The sequence below is a fragment of the Arachis ipaensis genome, chromosome B10 (assembly GCF_000816755.2).
Source record: "Arachis ipaensis cultivar K30076 chromosome B10, Araip1.1, whole genome shotgun sequence".
NCBI lineage: Eukaryota > Viridiplantae > Streptophyta > Magnoliopsida > Fabales > Fabaceae > Arachis > Arachis ipaensis.
In genome coordinates, this window is record NC_029794.2 from 133,037,299 (window position 1) to 133,058,787 (window position 21,489).

At 34.1% G+C, this 21,489-nt stretch overlaps 2 protein-coding genes across 8 annotated transcripts; one reads left to right on the forward strand and one right to left on the reverse strand.

Annotated features, from left to right (window-relative positions):
* Positions 263-13,436, reverse strand: LOC107622770 (cleavage stimulation factor subunit 77). 4 transcript variants are annotated; one of them, XM_016324792.2, is made up of 23 exons: positions 13,084-13,434; positions 12,927-12,995; positions 12,783-12,845; positions 12,194-12,303; positions 11,230-11,330; positions 10,847-10,908; positions 10,618-10,758; positions 10,363-10,491; positions 9,346-9,392; positions 9,130-9,193; positions 7,713-7,833; positions 6,984-7,042; positions 6,825-6,893; positions 5,683-5,823; positions 5,422-5,486; positions 4,958-5,054; positions 3,725-3,784; positions 2,841-2,993; positions 2,622-2,688; positions 2,447-2,542; positions 1,844-1,933; positions 1,174-1,419; positions 263-710 (listed from the first exon to the last, which is right to left on the reverse strand). In XM_016324792.2, exons 1-23 carry the CDS (start codon positions 13,084-13,086, stop codon positions 547-549), a joined length of 2,217 nt encoding a protein of 738 aa, XP_016180278.1. In that variant the 5' UTR covers positions 13,087-13,434; the 3' UTR covers positions 263-546. The 4 variants fall into 4 exon arrangements, with proteins under 4 accessions (XP_016180278.1, XP_016180277.1, XP_020969260.1 ...); XM_016324791.2 differs by having other exon boundaries at positions 1,844-1,936; XM_021113601.1 differs by lacking the exons at positions 263-710; positions 1,174-1,419 and adding an exon at positions 1,456-1,567 and having other exon boundaries at positions 13,084-13,436.
* LOC107623495 (BUD13 homolog) lies at positions 13,801-20,402 on the forward strand. Of its 4 annotated transcripts, none has more exons than XM_021113603.1 (8): positions 13,801-14,267; positions 15,852-16,138; positions 16,236-16,839; positions 17,108-17,175; positions 17,279-17,340; positions 17,441-17,544; positions 18,407-18,660; positions 20,132-20,402. In XM_021113603.1, exons 2-8 carry the CDS (start codon positions 15,913-15,915, stop codon positions 20,215-20,217), a joined length of 1,404 nt encoding a protein of 467 aa, XP_020969262.1. In that variant the 5' UTR covers positions 13,801-14,267; positions 15,852-15,912; the 3' UTR covers positions 20,218-20,402. The 4 variants fall into 4 exon arrangements, with proteins under 4 accessions (XP_020969262.1, XP_020969263.1, XP_016181270.1 ...); XM_021113604.1 differs by having other exon boundaries at positions 15,867-16,138; XM_016325784.2 differs by having other exon boundaries at positions 15,933-16,138.

The window sequence follows — 21,489 nt, forward strand, 5'->3', positions numbered from 1 at the left end:
TAATTCATAATCTTTGAATGGCCAATTTGATGAAAAAAATCTTTTAGAAATAAATTTAAAAAATACCTTATTTTTCAAGAACTAATTTGATTATTATCCATGGAAAATTTGATCCTCCTTAGGTAGTTGCTTGCGGCAGTAATGAAGTATGAACACAACACAACACAGTACACAACTACACACACAAAATCTAGCTGAAAAGTGTTCTTCAGATGCTATCATGGAACTTACATGCTCCATTCATAATACTAACATAAAAATCTTTTTAAAAGAGCAAAAGAGTGGCAAAAATAACATTATAATTGATACACGAATACATGACAGTCCTTTCTTTAGGTATATCAATTTAATAATAGGGAACTGACCAAGCTATAGAGGACAACAACTGCTTAGAAGGGTTTATGTACTTGCACATTTAGTACTTAAATTAGTACACAATAAATTTAAAAATAAAATTAAGAAAAGAAATAAAAAAGAGAGGCTAATGTTACATGAGGGGACATTAAAATTACAGAGGCCTAGGGAAGCATGGTTCAAAATATCGAGTCAACCAGTGCTACCGGATAAATCGCCAGAAAACGCACTTCCATATGAAACCGATCCTGTTTGTGAAGTACTGCTAGCTCGGGCTTTCTGATACTGTCGTATCCGAAAAGCATCTCGAGGTAATGGCTGGCTCTGGACAGTCGTGGTATCATCATCCTCTTGTCCTGAAGATTATGTAATAACAAAAGTCAATTGGAAAATTTCATGCTAGTATTACACAGCACGTCAAAGCATAAAGAAGAAAGCTAACAATAAATGTAAGCACTTGCGAAAAAAATTAGGATAACAGTTCAAAGCACAGGCACATTGATGCAAACAGTTCAAAGCACAGGCACATTGATGCAGGCAAATCGAAAACACGAGTATGTAGGGTAAGTATCCTGCATTATGCAAAGTTCATGGAAGAGCTGCATACAAATGGTATAATGTAGGCAATCTCACCTAATGCAAGCATCAATGGTTGATTCTACTGTTTGAAATTATGACCACATGCCTAATTTTGACAAAGAATCATTTGTAAATAACAATGCCTAATTACAAGTGTGATTAAACTGACCATCCTATCCCTTTAAATATGCGCATGCAAAAAATGGAAAATGCAAAGCATGAAATGGATGATGCACATACTGTCAAATTCTTTCCGCTTCCCATAATTTCGGTTACTGGTTGGTTTCAAAGATAAGCCACTTGGAACTGGGTGAGGCTTGCTTGAACCAGAAAGTTCGCTTGTAGCAGGACCAGATGGCAATTGTGCTGGAATCCCTGCTTTACCACTTTGCAATGGTGTTGGATTCCCAGCTTTTCCACTTTGTCCTGGTAACTGGTCACTCTGCAAGCAAATTGAGAGCACAATATCCACATTTGGCGTCGGGCCTGGAAATTTCAAAAAAAGGTTGTAGTCGCAAATAGGTATGTACCTTTAACCCAACATAGTCTAATCATTAAGGAGAGCTGGTAATTGACATGCACCACATGGTATCAACGCCTCTGACCTAGTGATCATGAATTGAACATTTCTACCCAGTTCTTCCAACAACAATAACAACCGAAAAAGGAAGCACAGTAGAAAGCATCCAACATTAGGCAAGGTCGTGGGAAATGTCTGCACCCAAAGAATGTAAATGTAGGCAGCCTAGGGCTTGAACCCGTAACCTTATGGTCACATGAAGATAATTAAATTGTTGTACTACGGCTTGAACCAGTAACCATATTCCCATATTGCATGTTAAAAAAAAGGGTATAAAAAGCACACTCAATAATGCATAAGTAATCATCGTATAGTATTTTTGAAAATTACCCTCAACAGCAGGTAGGTTAGCTAAGAATGCAACCAAAGCAGGGGGTGCAGCTTTCAGAATTTCATCAAATGCATTTGTTCCAGCACCTGCTGCTGGAAAGTGAATCAGATAAGCTCCGAGATTAAAATAAATCCATATGTAGTTGGATCTGGAAAGAATAATAAGTGCTAGAAATGCTACATGTGATTAACATGTGTGCCCTCTGAAATAGCTGAGTATTAATCATATATTTGTAACTATGAAATATTGAAATGCATTTATTTCCTACTTCCTAGTAATATTTACATAGTGCTGCTAGTCACTGTTACATGAAAGTATATTGATCCTAAGCATTTCTTCCAAACTGGTATTTCTAATGTCTTATGCTCCATGTCTAACAACTTTCCTACAAATTTAACAATAATACGTCACTTAATCATAACTTGTATAGAAAAGAAAACGGAGCTAATAGTTCCTTCGATTAAGCTTTTCAGAACTGTCCCTATAGTATTGGATGATGAAAGTGTTATCCAAATGAGTTTTACCATGCCTTCTTTATTACTTGAGAAAGATGGAAAACCTCTTAAAAAGACTTTTATTAAGATAAAGAAAAGATTAAATACCAGGATTATGTTTCGGATCATATACTACCATCTTTGAAGTATCAGGATAAACAACCTTTGTTGGGGTAGATGAGACGCTTTGCATAGATGCTTTATCTGCATTAACAAAGTAACATTTACCACAAACTGAAATCCTAAGGAAGCAAGAGATAAGAAAGAATATAAATATTAATACCTAAACGAGCCATTCCATTAGGTAGAGCAGACTTCTCCAATTTGTTATTTAAACTTTTGGAAAGCCACTGGAGGGGTAAAAATGAACATTGAGTTAGTATATATAACAGAAATAATATCATCAAGACGGGATAAGTAAACCAATGAAAAAACAACACCATAGTCCATAGGTGCTAAGAAATATGTTCAATATTCATCTTAAACATAAAATAACATGTACCTCTTGCCGAGATAAATGATCAAGATCATTAGAGGTGCACGGCCACAGATCCATGTAACTGTATCGTGACACAACATCTTGCAAATTACTCTCTAATGCTGCTGTTCCATCTTCACCTGCTCCAAAAAGTGCTTCTTTTCTTCTTTGCTCAACCTGTATATTATACATGGATAAATGATCCAAGCAACTCGCACTAGTGCAATATGCTCATATGCAACAACTATAAGATTGAACTTCATAGTAGAGCCCTGGAGCTAATGGTTGAGATATCTCCATATAATCTTAAGGTAACAATCATATGTTCAAGCTGTGGAATCAACTACCGATGAATGAATCTTATTAGATTGCCTACATTAAATCCTTTGGTGTAGTCCTTCCCTGAACCCAGCATAACAAGAGATGGTTTATACCCGGTGCCCTTTTTATTAAATAACATCATTTTAATGCATTTTCTTGCCATCACTCAAGATGTTTCCCAATATTGTCAAAGAAAATCAAAGTTTATCCTGTTTTTCCCTACTATTTCTTGTCTGTAGCACATAACATTGTTATCCATAAATTAAATTACAAAAGAGAATGATGACATGGAATCTATACTCATTACAGCACTTAAATTATCTGCACGTATCACCCATGTATGAGAAGTTTAACCACCATCCTCTTCCCATCAATGCCAACTGATCACTAAACACTAATCCATGTAAATTGCAAAGCGCACAACTTATTATCCAAAATTCAACTATCCTATTATTTTCCATCAAGACTGTTCTTATCAAATGATAATGATTCAACAAAGAAAGAAAAATAATAATAAGAAAATAAACCATGGTGCAGTGCAAACTAGAGATAAATGGGTAAATGCTGCATAGAAACAAAGTTGCTACCTTGAGCATGCTAGCAAGATCCCCGTAAGTTTGCTCAAACTGAGTGAACTTTTTCCAAATCTGCGAAAGAGCAACAACACATTAAACATACCCGCCTAAATAAGTACATAAATTAATACAAGGTCAAAAGTACTGAGTATTATGGAAAAATCATCACAAATATTTCCAAGAACACAATAAAATATTCATGTCAATCTTTTTCGTCGACTTTGGCCCTCATTTGAACTCATGTACCCTTTCACCATGGTTTTAACTTTCACCGCTTAGAAGTTAGAACAGATCCTTCTAAAAATGATTTTTCTTTTTTTCAAATAAACGAATCACAGATTTACATAAATGATGTTCAAAAGTTCCTAAAAATGATGAGTTCATGTCAACTTATAAGATCCTACTATTCTATGATTTCTGCTAAGGCCTTCAATCCAAAAGTTTAATATTAAAGAAATGCCAAACTAAACTAAAATAATGTATTAGTTCTCAAGACCTGCCCAAAGAATCGCTAAAACAATATGCAGCCTTTCATCCATATATAACAAGAAAAATCAAGGATAGTAGATTTACCACATGAAGCTTAAAATTTCCATTACATTGAAAAACTTGAATTATTTGTTTTTCTTTCGTCAATATGGAAAGGACTTCTCTTTAAGGATTTTTTCAAGGTGCTAACTCTTTCATGGTAACACAAATAAAAACCTTTTAATTTTATCTGTTTAAGGAAAAGTTGAAATGTGTTACAAAATGAATAGAATTAAGTTATACACTCCACTTAAATCAGTTCACAGGCATACAATGATGTTCTGCATTACAAATACTTGTTTTAACGCAATTTCCCTATTCGAATTGTTAGAAACAGCCATGTGGTGGAATGCAGAACCACTAGACTTCCATTAGGAGTAGTTGTGTTTAGGGGGAAAAGGAAAAAACCTAAATCACTTTTAAGATGGTTTTTTCCCCATAAAAGAGAAGTAGCATTCAAACAAATATTTGATGTAAAGAGCCCAAATGTGACAAAATTATTAAGTGCAAATGAGAATATTTATTCTATAGAGTCCAAGCAAATACTAGCGTACACATGCATGGTTAATGGTTCAAGAAAGATATAAAATCTGTCGTCATGCAACTGTTCTCAAAATGGAGCATAAGCCAGATCATATAACTAAGTACTTAAAAGATGTGTTTTCATTTTTCCCTCCAAAAGAACAAGGAAACAGCGAAGTAAAAAAAATGGCCTACCTCAACCGATTCCTCAGGTTTAAGTGTACTTAATGCCCTCTCAAATAAAGCTCGTATATTTTGGTCATCATTCAAACGTGTCAAGAAATCAGCATATCTAAAGCATCATGAAAACATTCTTAATACTCAGTCAATAATATTTTGAATATGAAAGGAAATATTTTTAATAGAAATGACGACATGCACAACCAGTGAGGCAATAAGATATCATCTAACTCAGGGAAAAAGAGGTAGTACAAGATCAAAAGAACTAGTACAATTTTTGTTCAGAGACAGCAAAGACATAACAATAAGAGGCACATAAACCAACATTAGTGGATGTATGTTTACAAAGATCCAAATATTAAGAGAGCAAGCTAGTAGAACATACCAAGGATATGTTGAAGTGATTAGATTTAATCATTATGATTAGATTGTATGTTTATGATTAGGTTGATTCAATGATAGGAGGGAATATAACTCACTCAAGAATGTAAACAGGCTCATGCATAAAGCGTTTTAGTCCAGCTTCAAAAACATTATGTGCCATCTGCATGGAAAAGCCGGGAAAGTAATCATATTATCATTTAGCCTTTAACTAATGAGTCTCATCTTCTTCGCTAGAAGACATTCATCCAGAAGAATAGTTATTGTAAAGCACATGAATGTATGCAATACATATAATAATCTACTAACATTATAAATACACAAAGCAAAAGACATAAATAAAAGGAAACAGGTAGGACCTTTGGATCTTTGTCAAGACAAAAGGCCATTGTAGCATAAGCAACATAAACATGATATGTGCAACTTGGAGATTTGCGTGCATCCAGAAAGTACTTCCGGGCTGCTTCAACACCTTCGGTTCTTCGTAGAAAACGAATGAACTGTACCATGAAAGAGATGTCACTTCTTTTGCAAGGATAACTAGCGGGGAGACAAAGAATATAAAATGCTCTACACAAAATAACTTCATTTTTCTTAAATGAACTTATTGCAGAGAATAAAATGTGAATTTTATTCTTTTCAGCACAAATATGACTTCCACAAGTTAATCTAAATGACAGTGAAATGTGTTTGGAATCCATCATCAAATGCAGTAGACAAAACATATGGGCAAGCATAAAGTTCTTTCAAATAAGATGCAGAACAAAGCATCTAAACTTGAAATTCTGTCATGCAGGAAAAGTTCTAAAATTTGATCAATGATTTTCAATTCATAAAAAGATGGGAATAATGAACATACTTGGAAATTATCCTTAACTAAAATTTATGGAGCACTAAAATTAGGTAAAATTACTCAGTAAGTCCTTGTAGTTTCACCAAAATTCAATTGTTAAACTACCTATTTATCTCTGAGCTTTCAAAAGTTTACACTTACTAACTCAAAAAATACAAGCTAATGCTCTCACACACTGTCTTTTATGACAAATTTGTACTATTGTAACTAAGATCTAAAAAGATCAGTGAACCCTCAATTCTTCAAATGATTTTACAAGGTTAGATGCACACTTGGTTTTGAGTGAATTCAGAAGTGATTGATCTTAAAAGAATTAATGCAAATTCTCAAACAAAAATCATATACACTATTAAATAACTATTTCCTGTAAAATCCCCACACAAACTTTGTATCCATTCATATTGCACAATTAGAAATTCTAAATTTTTCAAGCAAAATTATTTACCTCAAATGTAAAATTTATTCCAAATGCATACAATATAAGTATAGGATCATAAATATATTACTCAACGTTTATAATATACTATTACGAGTATCTTTTTAGAAGTATCTCATATTTCAAACTATGCTTATTTGAATTTTGGATGAAACTATAGCAATTCAAAAAGTAGTTAAACTACAAAAATGTCAACAAAGTATTTCACATACTTGAATATGTGCAAGCGATGTTGCATTTACACCATCTCCCAAAATGCTTTCATAGATTTTCTTTGCTGCCTGTTACAAGTTCAAATGTAGAGTTAAATACAAAACAAAACAAAACAAAACAAAGAATAAATGTTGAAGCCTATATTCAACATTGTGTACCTGAATTGCTCCACGTGACTCCTCCAACTCCGCGTAGGCATATCGTAGCATTTCTGAATCTGTTCGGAGAGGAAAAAGATGAATCATAAAACACAATTAAACAAGAGACAATTAGGTGCATCAATCCACGCTATAACCAATTAGCCATCATGACAATATTTTTAGACACCAAATTTCCAAGACCCAACCCCCTCCTTTTAGAGTAACACACTCACTAACCCACCTAACAAACAAAGTCCCTCATTATGTTTTATATTAGCCACCATTATGGTAGGCAAAACAAAGATAAGAATTCCAAATGGATGCTATTTAGAAAAGTATGAAAGAGGCTTATTGGAGTTCAACCACCTAAAGAAAAATAAGCCCCTTTTCCAAGTTACAAGGAACTTAGAGATCTCCACCAAAAGATCCTAAAATAACATATCTAAGCTACGAGTACCACTAAAAGGGGACACCCAAATAAACAAAAGTTAACTCCAGAACTTTATAAATTACGAAAGAAGCAATAGAAAAGGGGGATTGAGAATACAACATGTTACAACATAAATCAGTTTTTGGACCATCAATCTTCAACTTAGGAGATAACTCAAACATTTGTGAAAAGATATTTGAAAAGGCATCCTTATCATAACTTCAATATATCATCCCCGGTAACAAGCTAATCCATGGGACAACAATTAGTCACATACATCAGTTATTAGAATTAAAAGAACAAAAAATACTACAAACCAGGAAGAGCCTTCAGTGATCTCTGAAATACTTTGATTGCAGTGTCTATTGAACCACCTTTTGCATGCCAAGTAGCATAGTCATACCATACATCAGGATAATGGTACATATACATCAGACACTGAATACCAATACAATGCATAAGAAATTTCACAAACATAAGAGAGAGGAGGGGGGGGGGGGGAAGAAGAATAACTATGTCTTATCCCATTAGGCGGGATCACCACATGGATATGAACATTTTAACAGGTACATGTTTCATTTGATGTCATCTGAAAAAGAAGGAGCAATGGGTGTTGGCAATATTGTGTCTAAACGTTACTTTGGTAGGAAAAAAACTATGGCGCTTTCCTTTAGCATCTCACTCTCTATGGCATCATGTTATCAGAGGTAAATATTATAAACAATGTTGGGATACTTATGCTGCTATCCATGCTACTCATTCTAGCCCTTGGAAGTACATTTCTCAATGTTGCACTACTCTTAAACCCTTGCTTTCCTTTAAGGTAGGTGATGGGTCATGTTTCAACTTTTGGGAAGACCATTGGATAGGAGATACCTCTTTTAACCTAGCCTTTCTTTGTCTTTATCATCTATTTCCTTGCATAATTCTCCTATTCGATCCATTTACACTACACAGGGTTCTTCTTTCTCTTGGGACTTCTACTTCTTTCATAACCTAAATGATATGGAATCCTCTAAACTTTTGTACTTAGCTCTTGTTGATGATTTTTCATTGTCTTCTAACCCTTAAAAAGGGTATGGTCTCTTGTCCTCTTGCAGTTTTAGGTGTAAATCCTTCCAATTTCTAAATCAATCCTCCAATGTAACCTCTTTCCATCTACAAACCCATTTGAAAGTCCAAAACTCCCTCTAAAATAAAATCTTCTTTCTGGACAGTTGTGCTTAACAGGATTAATACCAATGACATGTTGCAGGTTTGAAAGTCACATAAGGCTATCTGCCCTAATGGCCTAATGTGTGTGGGATGTGTGGGGCAAAACTCAGAACCTTGACATCTATTTTATGCACTTCCCAATGGCTATGTTTGTTCAATGAAAATTCAGAATCAATTCACATCTTTATGCGTTGCCTGATGGATGTGATTTAATGGAACAATTGTTTCGCATCTTTGATGAATGTTGGCTGTGCCCTGCACCCCTAGATCAGCTTCTATTGACCAGGTTTGTAGGCTTTGGCTGCAAGAGGCAAAATCTTTGTAGCACTATTTGGATTATTTGGTTGAAGCATAATGCAAGCACTTTCAATGACAGATTTTCTAACAAACATGTTCTAGGGGAAAGGATATGCCTAGCATGTCTTTGGTGTAAAGCTCATGATGTTTATAGGGAACCTCTCCTCTCAAAATATATATATATATATAAAGAAAGAAAGAAAGGAGTATAGTTCTCAATACCTGCTCATAAGTAAATATAACTCGTTTGTTGGAGGATGCAGCATCTATTCTCTGTGGATTTCCTCTGAAATGCAAAATGAATAAAATAGGTAAAAGTATTAACAACACAAAAATCAGAACTGTCCTATCTTTGTACTAAAATTTAATATTTATTTAGATCATATAATGAGCTATCCCACAAAAGGTTAAGCCTATAGGTAGATTCAAGCTTCTCACTTTTCAAAGGATAACAGCTTCTTCCATGCGATCCACTGCATTTCTTCCTGTTAGAAGTCATAAGCAAATTACCACCTGTCACAACATGTAATTAAAACATAGTACTCCATAGATAGCACCCCCAATCTCTATGAACAATGTGTAGAAGTATAGAAGTACTCTTTCAAATTCAGATCTAAAAGTACAAAAGAGAATTAGACATCCCCACAAAGAAACAAAAAACAACCAAGTCCTATATGGATAAACCATGCAACCCAATAGTTAAATCCTTTCTTACGAGAGAAAAACAAACTTTTTTTTTTACTATAAAAGGAGAGCTCTGGCAACAGTCTCAGTTTCCCTCCCATTTTCACGGCATTTAGCCAAATTACTATTCTTCTCTCATTATTATATTATTATGGTTTGCATTATCATTTTCTTTTATATTTTCTATTTCTCTTAGCTGTCACACACATGCCATAATTAGCTTATTGTCTGATTAACCAAGCTAGAATGCACTGTCAGACACAAGAATGTTACCACTTCCATCTGATCTTAAATTGTTATTTCATTTTTATTTATTTATTTATTTCTTTTATGTTTAATCAACGGACTCAACACACATTTAGGAAATTCTAAAGAATATAACAATAGGTTAAAGAATATAGGAGGAAGAATCGATAGAACTATAAATAATGTTAATGGGGTGCTCATTTAGACTCACTTGTGATTGGTAAGAGTATTAAATCCAGATGATGTGACTGTGCTACGTAGCTTAGTCTTTCCAGTTGGATCTTTTCATTTCAAGTTTAAAATTAATGTCATGATTTTATTACTTCTAATTTAAAATTTAATAACTAGTGTGAGAAGAAAATTATAGTCACCCAATCTATTGGACGGGTGCAAAGACTAGTTGGAATAACAAAGAATGGTCAAAAGAGGATAAAACATCATCACTTGGATACAAAAGATATAACATAGACCTGAAAGGATGAAATAGCTAATGCCAATAAGCAAAATTTGCAAAGAACAAGATACCTTGCATGATCCACTTGGTGGTACAGCAAGCATATTCCAATCAATTTCATCAACATACTTCTTCCGCTCTCTGTAAACTGCTCTGGCACTATTGTATTTTGGTTGATATTCAGATATCAGACCTTTAGCCTGTAAAACACCTTAACATAAAATTCCGTGCCTTCATAAAATTCTTATTAATTGCCACAGAAGAAAAAACCAAGCTGAAATATGAACACTATCAGATTAAGCACAAATATATGACCAATATATTACCAACTGACGGCTAACAGAATTTTCAAAATTTTCATAATCTTTCCAAAGTTGTTCAATGTGATGGGTAGGAGTGACAATAGCTTTCTGATAGACTTTCCTCACAGCAGTCATCCGATGTGATTCTTCTTGAGCATTTATAGCCTGAAATAAGGTTTTTTGATATATATAAAGGCTGGGAAATAAATTGTACATTATGTACCAAGGACTGCAAAGGATAAAAGAAACAAACCGGCAAGGACTTAAGAAAAGATATATACTCCATCCACACAGGGCCAGATGCTATGTCAGCTCCTGTTAGCAAATCATTGGAAATAATTGTTAATGAATACATACATTAATTTCATATATACTTACAGACACACATCATTGCACGCCGTGAATACTAACCCACTATGCAAACTGGGAAGAGAAATTATAAAGAGCAAGAATATCATAAAAAAAAAACAAGCAATGATGTAGTCCCTAATAAATTCAGCCATGTAACATGAAAAACCATCTTTCTGCATAGGAAGAAAATAAGTTCTAAAAATCTAATTTAAAAAACACAAAGGAAGCTTCTAAGAAGATAATCACATTCCAATTTGTTGTCTAAAGAAGAAGGAAATAACTTACCAACATAATTTAGCATAAAATCAAATGCTTTTCTTGTTTCTTCTTGACCTTCCATGCCTTTCTTGTCATTGACCTTTCTAATGAATCTAATGTAACAGCGCCTGCAAAGAGAAAGATAAGAAACAAGATGAAATATTTGATAAGAAAAACACAAACAACAACAACACAGGTTGCATTTACCGCGAGAGCCACAAAGTATGATATTTCATCCATCTTCAAAAACAATCTAGTAAAGATAATAAATAGAAGTAACCCAGGATAGAAAAGACACCACAGAATACAACATAACTGATGTATTAACAACTAAGACTGTGCTCATCTTTTATTTATAAAGGTGGATCTTGTTCACAAGTTTTATTATTTGGAAGAGAAGAGTTTTAAGAATTTTATTAACCCCTCAAAGCCCCGATTAACCCCAAATTGGCGAACTTTAAATTTAAACAGATTTGATCTCATTTATATTTTTTATCCCAATTAACAATATTTTTGTCTGTAATATTATATATATTGTTGTGATGTCATTGGTATACTACATATGTGTGTCTAGTAGCCCATCCTTTTGCACAAACCTCCTATTGAACCAGCTAAAGCAGCCATATCAAAACCTACTCAGTGAACTACTAACAAGAAATTCTGTACTAGTTCTTAGAGGGATGAGTTTATTGCAGAAGCTGTTTCAAATTAGGCTTGCAGTCACGGGAAATCACATAGCAATTACTATAACTGCAGAAACTTGTGGGAACACACTTGCTGCCACAATGTTTGCAGACTGCAATTTAGAGCCCTACCTCCCATCCAATGCCATGCAATGCACTGTTGGTCGAAGGATCCAACAGAATAGAACACTAACATAAGAAACAATAAAGGTTCACAACAGCATATTGACAATTTGACACAAATTACATCAAGTAGTAACATGAATGGAAGTTTAATAAACAGCAAGAGCACTAAACAAAAACCATACCAGAGAGGAATCTGAAGGCAATTCAACAAACACCGACTGAAAATTTGCTTGATAGCTTCGTCATTATTTACAGCCATATGTGCCTCCACATACTGCCTCCAAAACTTAGCCTGTAACACAAGCACCAAAAGTAAGCATCATCCGGTATCAATCAGTACCACAATATTAGAGAGAAAGTAATTCATCACAGAACAGACAGTAGTGATCCACTTATACAAGGTGCTGGTGAAGTAACTTCTCATGCATTATGAATTTTATCAATCCAACACAAAAGAGATCTATTAACACTAAATCTTGTTAACTTACAGCATAGTGAAGATCATCTACACTAAATTTCACCGAAATCAGATAACAATAAACGTATAATTGAAGAACCTGTGTTTATGCGTATTTTGAACTGAACATATTAAGTTGATTTTCAAGTATACAAAAGGTATAGCAAACAATCTTGGATTATCACGAAATTTTCTAGAAATGATCTATAAGATATAAGCTTAACTGTTCATAACTTACACCAGTGTTATTTGATCCTTACTCTGAAAGAATACAACATAATAAATTCACACAAGCACTGAACAGGAACACTCACAGATGTTGGAAACAACAGTAGAAGCTGCTCGTATATGGGTGTGGCCTCCGCAATAGGCAAATGCTAAGGAACAGAGAGAAAGTAAAAACATCACAAACGAGTAAAGAATTAAGGAAAGAGAAAAAATAAGAGCAGACTTCAAACCTGGGCCTCGTTTGCCAAAATTTCCGCGGCTTCAACATTGTACTTATCAGCACCTCCACTGGGTTTTTCCTGAAAAAACGACGCAAGTTGTAAACTTTATGTATGCAATTCAACACAACAATAAAGTTGCCAGCTTTAAGAAGAAGAAGAAGAGTACCATGTTTCAGGTTAGAAGAGAAGACAGTGGAAATCAAGCATTCATCGTGTTCAACAGATAAAGCCGGCGAGAAGAGGTGGTTTTTGAAATCGACGAGAAATAACGAAGATGAGAGAATAATTCGAGAGAGGAAGAGGAGGATTAACTGGAAGAGTGGGTTAACGATAAATCACAGGATGTATGGAGATGGGGGTCCTTCGGACCTGAAAAGGTAGGCGGCGCGGCGGTGGGCAGAGATGGTGGATCCGCCGGCGGAGGTGTTGGGCTGGTGGCGAAGGGTAGAGCCGTACAGGCTCTTTTTTGTGTGATGTTGCAGAGACATTAGCATCAGTGCAGTGGTGCGAATGGTTTTGAGGAGCAAGGACAGTTTAGGTATTTTAGATTTAGTAGATTTTTTTTTTTTCACCCGCCGAAACAAGGATTAATTTAGCGTAATAATCAGTGAGTTAATGCCCAAAATTCTCCTAAAATTTGATCCGATTCAATTTAACTTTCAAATTTTTGCATAAAAAATCAAATGTTTTGAAAACTGGACCGGACCGTTTGGTCGGATCGGTTCAACCTCGAACCGACAACATTAGCGGTCCGATCAGATGTAAAACCGTCGTTTAAAAAACCGGTGGAAAACTGTTGAACCGGAAAAGAACCGGCAGGTTGGACCGAACCGGGACCCGCCCGGTTTACAACGGAAGCTCCTTCGTTTCTTTCTCCCTTTCCCTCTTTCTTTCTTTCTTTCATTCAGAAAGAAATCAAATCACACAACCCCAGCCAAAAAACCCTAGCACTGTAAGCCTACACCACCGCCACAAGGAGTGGCATACTGCCGCGTCCGTCGCACTCAAAGTTTGCGATCCGTCCGTCTATCTAGCTTCCCTTGTGATCCAACTCTTCAACCCCTGTTCGCTGTCACCGATCGCGGCTGCTTCCTCGAGCTCGGCGTCCGGCGTCTTTGTCTACTCAGCCGCGCTTCCGTCGCCGTTTGTTTGCCGTTCACGTTCGCGTCTTCGTTCAGCTGTCGTCTTCGTTCGCGTTCTTCGCCGTTCACGTTCGCTCAGCGTTCACTCGTCGTTCACCGTTCGAGTTCGGATTCGTGTTCGTCTCGAAGCCACGTTGCTCTGCTTCAAACACTGCGACCAACCCGCGCGCTCCACCTAGCCGTGGAACTGCTCTCTTTTGTCGCCGCCGTGAGTTCCCTAAACCCGCCACCAGACAATACACTCACACAACACCAATACTCTGCTTGAAACTCTGCAACTTCTGATTTCTATTACAATAAGTAACTATTTGATTTGGTAGTGGTTTGGATTATTTCATAGACTGAATTAAAGTTACAATAGTTATGTTCTCTTCTCTATCACATTGATATTAAGCTTTGAATTCTCTTATTTTGTTTTAATTTTACCGCACTCGACATGTTTGATGAAATGCTTTAACCGTATTTCTGGTTGGTTTTATAATTTCTAGCTTTTAGAAACTTAGTAAGTTGATTGCATGTGAAATTAGAATAATTGGATCTTAGTAATTAGGAAATTTTAGCTGCACAAATAGCATCTTTGCAGAAAACATATTAGCATGACGATTCCACTTGCATTAGTGTTCTTCTGGTAAATTTTAACTGTTATTGTGAATTTGTTAATTTGCTAATTGTTCTTGTGTTGTTGTTCTGTTGTTCTTCTGTTACTTTTAATTTTTTTGTTTTTATTATTATTTTCTGTTCTTGATTTAAGCTGTGATTGAAGGTTCTTTGGTTTTGGTATTCTTCACTTTCTTGTAAGCTTAGCTTTTAATTCTTTGAGCATACATGGATCAAATCATTGTTTTCAGCAATGGTGATTTTTAGATTTTTTTTTGGGTTACTTTGTTTTAGATGCTCCTATTGTTGTTGTGTTTTTGCTGTGATTTAAATGTTCTTTTGATTCTTTTTTTTTTTCCGAATGCCCAGTCAGTACTTGGTTGATTGGTTTTGCTCACTGAATGTATTTGATGATAAATTTTAAATTGATAACTCTATTACTGCTTTACTGTCTGTTTCTGTAGTTAAATTTTATTAAAGTTTCTTGAATTTGCACTGCCTATGTTATTGATTCACTGTTTCTTCATTGCTTTTTTTTGTTGTTAATCATTGTGATGAGCTTTGTTAAAATTGGGTTGAAAACTACTAATCTTTCTTCATTTTTCACTGTTCTAACTTCTGTTCTTATTAAAAGATTTGCAATTGGTGATCTTTTGATTTATTATATGCTTCATGTTTTCATTGTTCTGTTCTTGTGAAGAAAAAATTTGCAATTAGTGATTGTATGATTCATGTTTTGATTGTTTTGTTATATAAACAAAATTCTGTTTTCATTGTTTGGTTGCACTGTCCCTGTTCTTGATCTCCGCCCACTTGCTACCCCTCATCCGTGTTGGATTCTTTTTGTTTCAGGCTTTATTGTGTTTTTGTTTCAGCCTCTGTTGTGTTGTGTGTTTGTTTCGGGCTCTGTTGTGTGTTTATTGGGCAACACTATCATTTTTTGTTTTACTTTTTGACTTAGCTACATTAAGACAGTATTCTCTATCTTTAACTTGTGCATTGTAATTCAATCCAGCTATTTTTAATGGAAGTATAATTATGTTAATTGTCAACAAATTTGCAGCAAGTTATTGCATATTTTGATGATTAATTACATTTAGTTGGTGATATTTTACGTAGGGTTTTAAATTTGAAAGATATTTAGGATGTTTATTTATAATTTATTTATTATTTTATTATGGAACGGTTTTTCCGGTTGAACTACGGTTAGACCGGTTGGACCAGTAAACCAATGAACCAGTGACTAAAATGGTTTGATGACCGGTCCGGTTTTCAGAATCTTGGAAAAAATGCAGTCCAACTCACTGAAGGATTATTTGAAAAGGTATCAAAGTAACACTGAAGATGAGAAGAAAAGTAAGAAGAAGAAGAAGCAGAAGCAAAAAAGTCAGCCAAAACCTAGTGGCTTGTTAGTTGTGGATGAAGATCCCACCTGGCAGAAACCCGTAGATCTCGGAGAAGATAATGATGAGAAATCATCTGGTAAATAAGAAACATTGATATCTTTTCATTTTATACTATTTCCAATGTTTTGTTTTTTTATTGTTTCACAATAAACGTAATCTATATGTATATGTAGATGAGGAGAAGCCAGTTGTTGATGAAGACATTGAAGTGAAGCGAATGAAGAGGCTTGAGCAGCTGAGGGCTAGGCGTCCTTATCATGCTATATCTGAGGATGGAAGTGGTTGGATTTCACTTTCTTCTCAGCCTGTTGATCCTATTAATGTAAACGATGATTTATCACCTCCACGACAGCCTCGCAGAGGTCATCATAGCCCGAGTCCTGACATTTCTCCCCCTCGCCGTTCTCAGCGCCAAATATATGATGACAAAAATAAGAATTATAAGACTTCTGATTTGCAAGATATTTCTCCACCTCGTGGTCGTCGTCATGATTCTCCAATGAAAGACACTTCGCATGGATATGAGGAATCAGACCTTTCACCCCCAAGGAAACGGCAGAAGGATGTTGCAAGAGGGAGTTTGGCTGGTCGTTCTCACCGTCATTCACCTAACCTCTCTGAAAATGTTTCACATCCAACTTTGTCTCCAGATTTATCTCCACCACGGAAACACCAAAAGTCCAATGCAGCACCTGTCAGTGACAGAAAAACAGGTTTGATTTCTGGTAAAGATATCAGAGAAGAGATTGACAAAAAGAAGAAGGATGATTTGATGAGGTAATCTTTCAATTATTTATAATTTTCATTCTGTTGTACATGTACAACTATTTGCTATTTTCCATGCTTATGTCTGTAGGTTCTTTTTCTTTATTAGTTTTAGAACATTTTTACATGACTGGTTGTTTGGAATATTGGGATAGTTATATCTACCTTAAGTCATGCTACAAGCTGAAAAGGCTTCAAAATTTAGGGGGCATTGGTTTTGCATTTAGAATCTGCTGTGTTGGTTTAAACATGTTATGAATTGTGATCTTCCTTTATGCAGATTTAAAATGATGGATCCTTCAATCAGTGGGCGTGGTGCTGAACCAGTATATCGTGATAAAGTAAAAGGTAAGGAATTGAAATTAATTTTTTATTGATGTTTCTGTTTAGTCTATTTGATGTTTTCAATGAACATGAATTGGTGAATTAATTCGAATTCTGAATACTGCAGGAGTACGCATTTCCAAGGAAGAATACTTGAAGTCAAAACAGAAAGTAGAAGAAAAGCCAAAGGTATACCGCAGGATTTTATGTATTTTATAAGCCAAAAGATGTTATTCGTGCTAGGGTGTGAAAATTTAGTTTGATTCTTAGCCATCATCATGATTTTCAGGAGAAGGAAATAGAGTGGGGCAAGGGCTTGGCTCAGAAGAGGGAAGCTGAGGCTAGGATGAAGGAACTAGAAACTGAGAAGGAGAAGCCTTTTGCACGCAGCAGGTATACAAAAAGAATAGTTTAACATGGATTCCTGTCATGAAAATTTTCTTTACAATAAATATTTAGAAACTTGATTGTATATTGTTCTACCTTTGTTATTGTATTATTATAGTGACCTATTATTTTGAATATGATTGTCATGTATTTAATCTCTTAGGGTAGACTGTTTGTGATAATTCAACATTCTATAGATTTTTAGTAATTGGGTTTATAATGTCCCTTAAAATCTAAATAGATAGCCTCAAACAAATAGAACTTCATTTGAACAAGCAATCATTCACTCAGTATATTTTGATGCCTACACTTCAGCTGTAAGCTGCTTTATATGTTTCATGAGGGGTTCATATTTTTCTCCCAAGTACTACCAGGGAGTCTAGCAACTGCTAATTGATTCTCTTGTCAGCAGGCATCCTGTATCTTGAGTAGGGTTTTCTTAATTCATTTTACTTTGACTCAAGAGACATGATGAGCTAATTTACTATGTCCTTAATAGTTTTACCTGTCAAGCAGATTATGTGCATCTATCATGGTTTACATTTATAGTTAGTTATCCATACTCTTTTATGTTTGTTGGCATCAATACTTCCTCTTTTGTTGAAAAAAAAAATCATCTTACTCAACCTCGAGACATGAACAAAATTTAATACCTACAAGCATAGTTTTGAACCTGCTATATGGCTTTTTACCTTTATTGTTTGGCTCTTTATGTACACTATAACTACCTAGTTTTTAACAGGTCATAGGCTATCCTTGATATGTAATGTTGTTTTCACCAAATTGCTTTTGAAAAGATGAATCCTTTTGCTGTTTTCTCCCATCTTCGTTGCTGTAAATAACTAAATATGGTTTTGTTTTCTTTCAGGGACGATCCAGAACTTGACAACATGCTCAAGGATAGATTAAGATGGGGTGATCCTATGGCACATTTGGTAAAGAAAAAATATCCAGAGCCTGTTCTTCCAGATTTGGGAGAAGGTGAGAAGATGAAAGAATCAGGTTTTGTTGTTCCGCAAGATATTCCAGATCACAGCTGGTTGAAAAGAGGTTTAGATGCTGCACCAAATCGCTATGGGATAAGGCCGGGACGACATTGGGATGGAGTTGATCGTAGTAATGGTTAGTTCATTTTGCCAGTAACATCCCAACTTTTTGAATCAAGTCATTATTCAATAACTAATTAATTAATTGAAATGGTAATGATTTAAAATTTAAATTCAAAATAAAAAATTAGGAAATAATGCATTTGAAAAACTAACATATTTAGGTTAAAATTCAAATATATGAAAACACTAGTGGTAGTAAATCTCTAACCGACAATAAACAACCTTTTAAGATATAGTCATAATTAATTCTATATTTATTGGATTTGAATGATATTTAGTTACATGAAAAGATAAGAAAACTAGCTTTATTCTTTAAGTTCAGTACAAAATTAAATTCAAATTAAATTAGATAGATAAATCTGTTACAAGTGTGATCATGATTGTTCTTCTTTTATCCTTTTTTTTAATTTATGATTATGTTTATTATTTAATTCAAAGATCCTTATTTTATCCAAAGTTTTTTTTTTTTTTATGGATGATATTGTTTAAGATCTTTATTTTATTTAGATCTATTCTATTTGACTTATTTATGCCAATGTTAGTATTCTTCTCTTATTTATTATTTATTTTGCCTTGCTTTACGGCCTATGAAAACATCAAATCAAGATTTATGAGTTTGCATTCTATAGGTTCTAATGCTATAGGCATTTTGTATGTGTCACACATGTCATAACATAAGTAAATAAGAAGCATCTAAAAATCACACAACTCTGACTAACAAAGACTTTTAGAAATAATAATTGAACAACATTGCATTATCACTGTTTTTATTTTAAAACTCGGAGTGGCTGGGGATAGATACGATGACACCATATAGATAAACTATTGAGAAACTTTTGTTTCTCACCCCTCTCTCCATACCATCTTCAGAAACGATGCAATACAGAGCATTACACTGCTCAGTTGAGGTGAAAAGACAAGTGCACTATTAGGAGCAAGCTATCGAAGACGTAGATACAAAACATTAAGCGTTTACCTTAAGAAGGAAGAATATGCGATTGTTTTAGCCATAGTTATACAAATTAAGAGAATTAGGATTTTCTGTGTGGCTTGTTTTATTTTTATTGAGTGATTGCAATTGTAACTATGATGTTTCTTTTTATGATTATTTGGTATAAGTAAAGCTTGTCATTTATGTGCCTTCAAAGTTTAGCACGCCCGTTTTTCATGTTAGTATTTCCAAATCCACTTATATTTTTCAACTAGTAACTATTCTAATAAAAATTAGTTATTCAATATTTTTATATATAAATTATTTTATATAAATATTTCATATTTGTTTTAAAAAGAATTTCGCAAGGTTTTGAATATCAACTACTAAATATAATCCAAATAAAGCTCAACTCAGTTTAAAAGCATTAAGGTGTTACATTACCATTCGTTTTTGCTACCTGGCTTTTACCTTTCATTATTATGGGGGGTGATTATAGACAATTTTATTCGCTTGTGTTGAATGATTGACTTAAGCTTTTCTCTGGTTGTAGGTTTTGAGAAGGAAATGTTCAAGAGAACAAATGAGAGGCAAGCTCGAGATAGAGAAGCATATCTTTGGTCTGTCTCTGATATGTGACAGCGATGTAGTTTGTTATTAGTTCAGATTAATTTACTTTTTTGTCCATTTTGTGTTTTGGGGTCTTCATCTTTCTTGTACAAATAAATATTCCCAAAAAAAGATGAATTCTTTGTTTTTCTTTATCCCATACAAATAATTAAACCTTTCATAATGACACAAGTAAGTTTTGATTGCTCAAACACAAATCCAATCCCTTAGACAATGACACAGCTAATCATAATGCTCACAATTTGCGTTCCATAATATATTTTATTCGTTTCCTTAATGAATCAATTAGTACTCAAAATAATTAAGAAAATTATCATTGACTCAATTAAAATTTGAAAGACTTAGTGTGTGTTTGGATTCCAGTTTGCAAACCAGAGTTTGCATAAAATTGATTTTGTAAAATTGATTTTGATGATAAGTTAGTTTGGGTTAACGTGATTTATGTTTGGTAATCTTTATATCAAAATTGATTATAATAAAATAAATGTTGTTTGAATTATACTACTCAAAATCACTTTTAGATGAAAAATTACTAAAATAGACATCAATTTTATATACATGCAAAATCAGAATACTATAAAAAATAATATAAAAAATATTTATCATATAAATAAAATAAATACAATAAAAAATAAAAGAAAATATTCTATAATTTTCAAAATACCATAAAACGTAAATAAAATTCATATGAATAAAATCAAATAAAAATAAAAAAATTTCAATTTGTCAGTGATTGAAATAAATCTGAACGATTTTGATGGAAAAAAATAGAACTAAAAAATTATGAAGAAGTAGGAAGAACTACAAAGAATGACTGTGAAGATAATAGTTACTAGTATCATTCTTATAAAAGAAAATGAAGGGTAGGGTTGGTAAAAAAGAAATATTTTAGCTTCTCCTAAACGTGAAACCTGAAACGTGAAATGCAGAAGCTACAAATTTGAGCTTCTCCTAAACGTGGGTTCAGAGGCAGAATCAATTCTGCGTTCACAAGGATAAAAATTGCCAAACATTAAAGTGAAACTTTCAAGAAGTTCAGACAGACTTCTCTCCTCCCCAATGTGTTTGCCAAACACACCCTTAATAGAGTTAGCTTAAAAGTTGTAGTAGTAAATACTAAAGAGTCTTGGTTCCATTTTGAATATTCCATGTATTATGTGTTTCAGGAGATAAAATAATCACTTCAATAACTTACAATACAATTAGTTTTGGTATCGTGACACAAGGAGAAATGTTCATAACTTATTGTAATGAAAATAAAACAACGCAAATAATATTTAG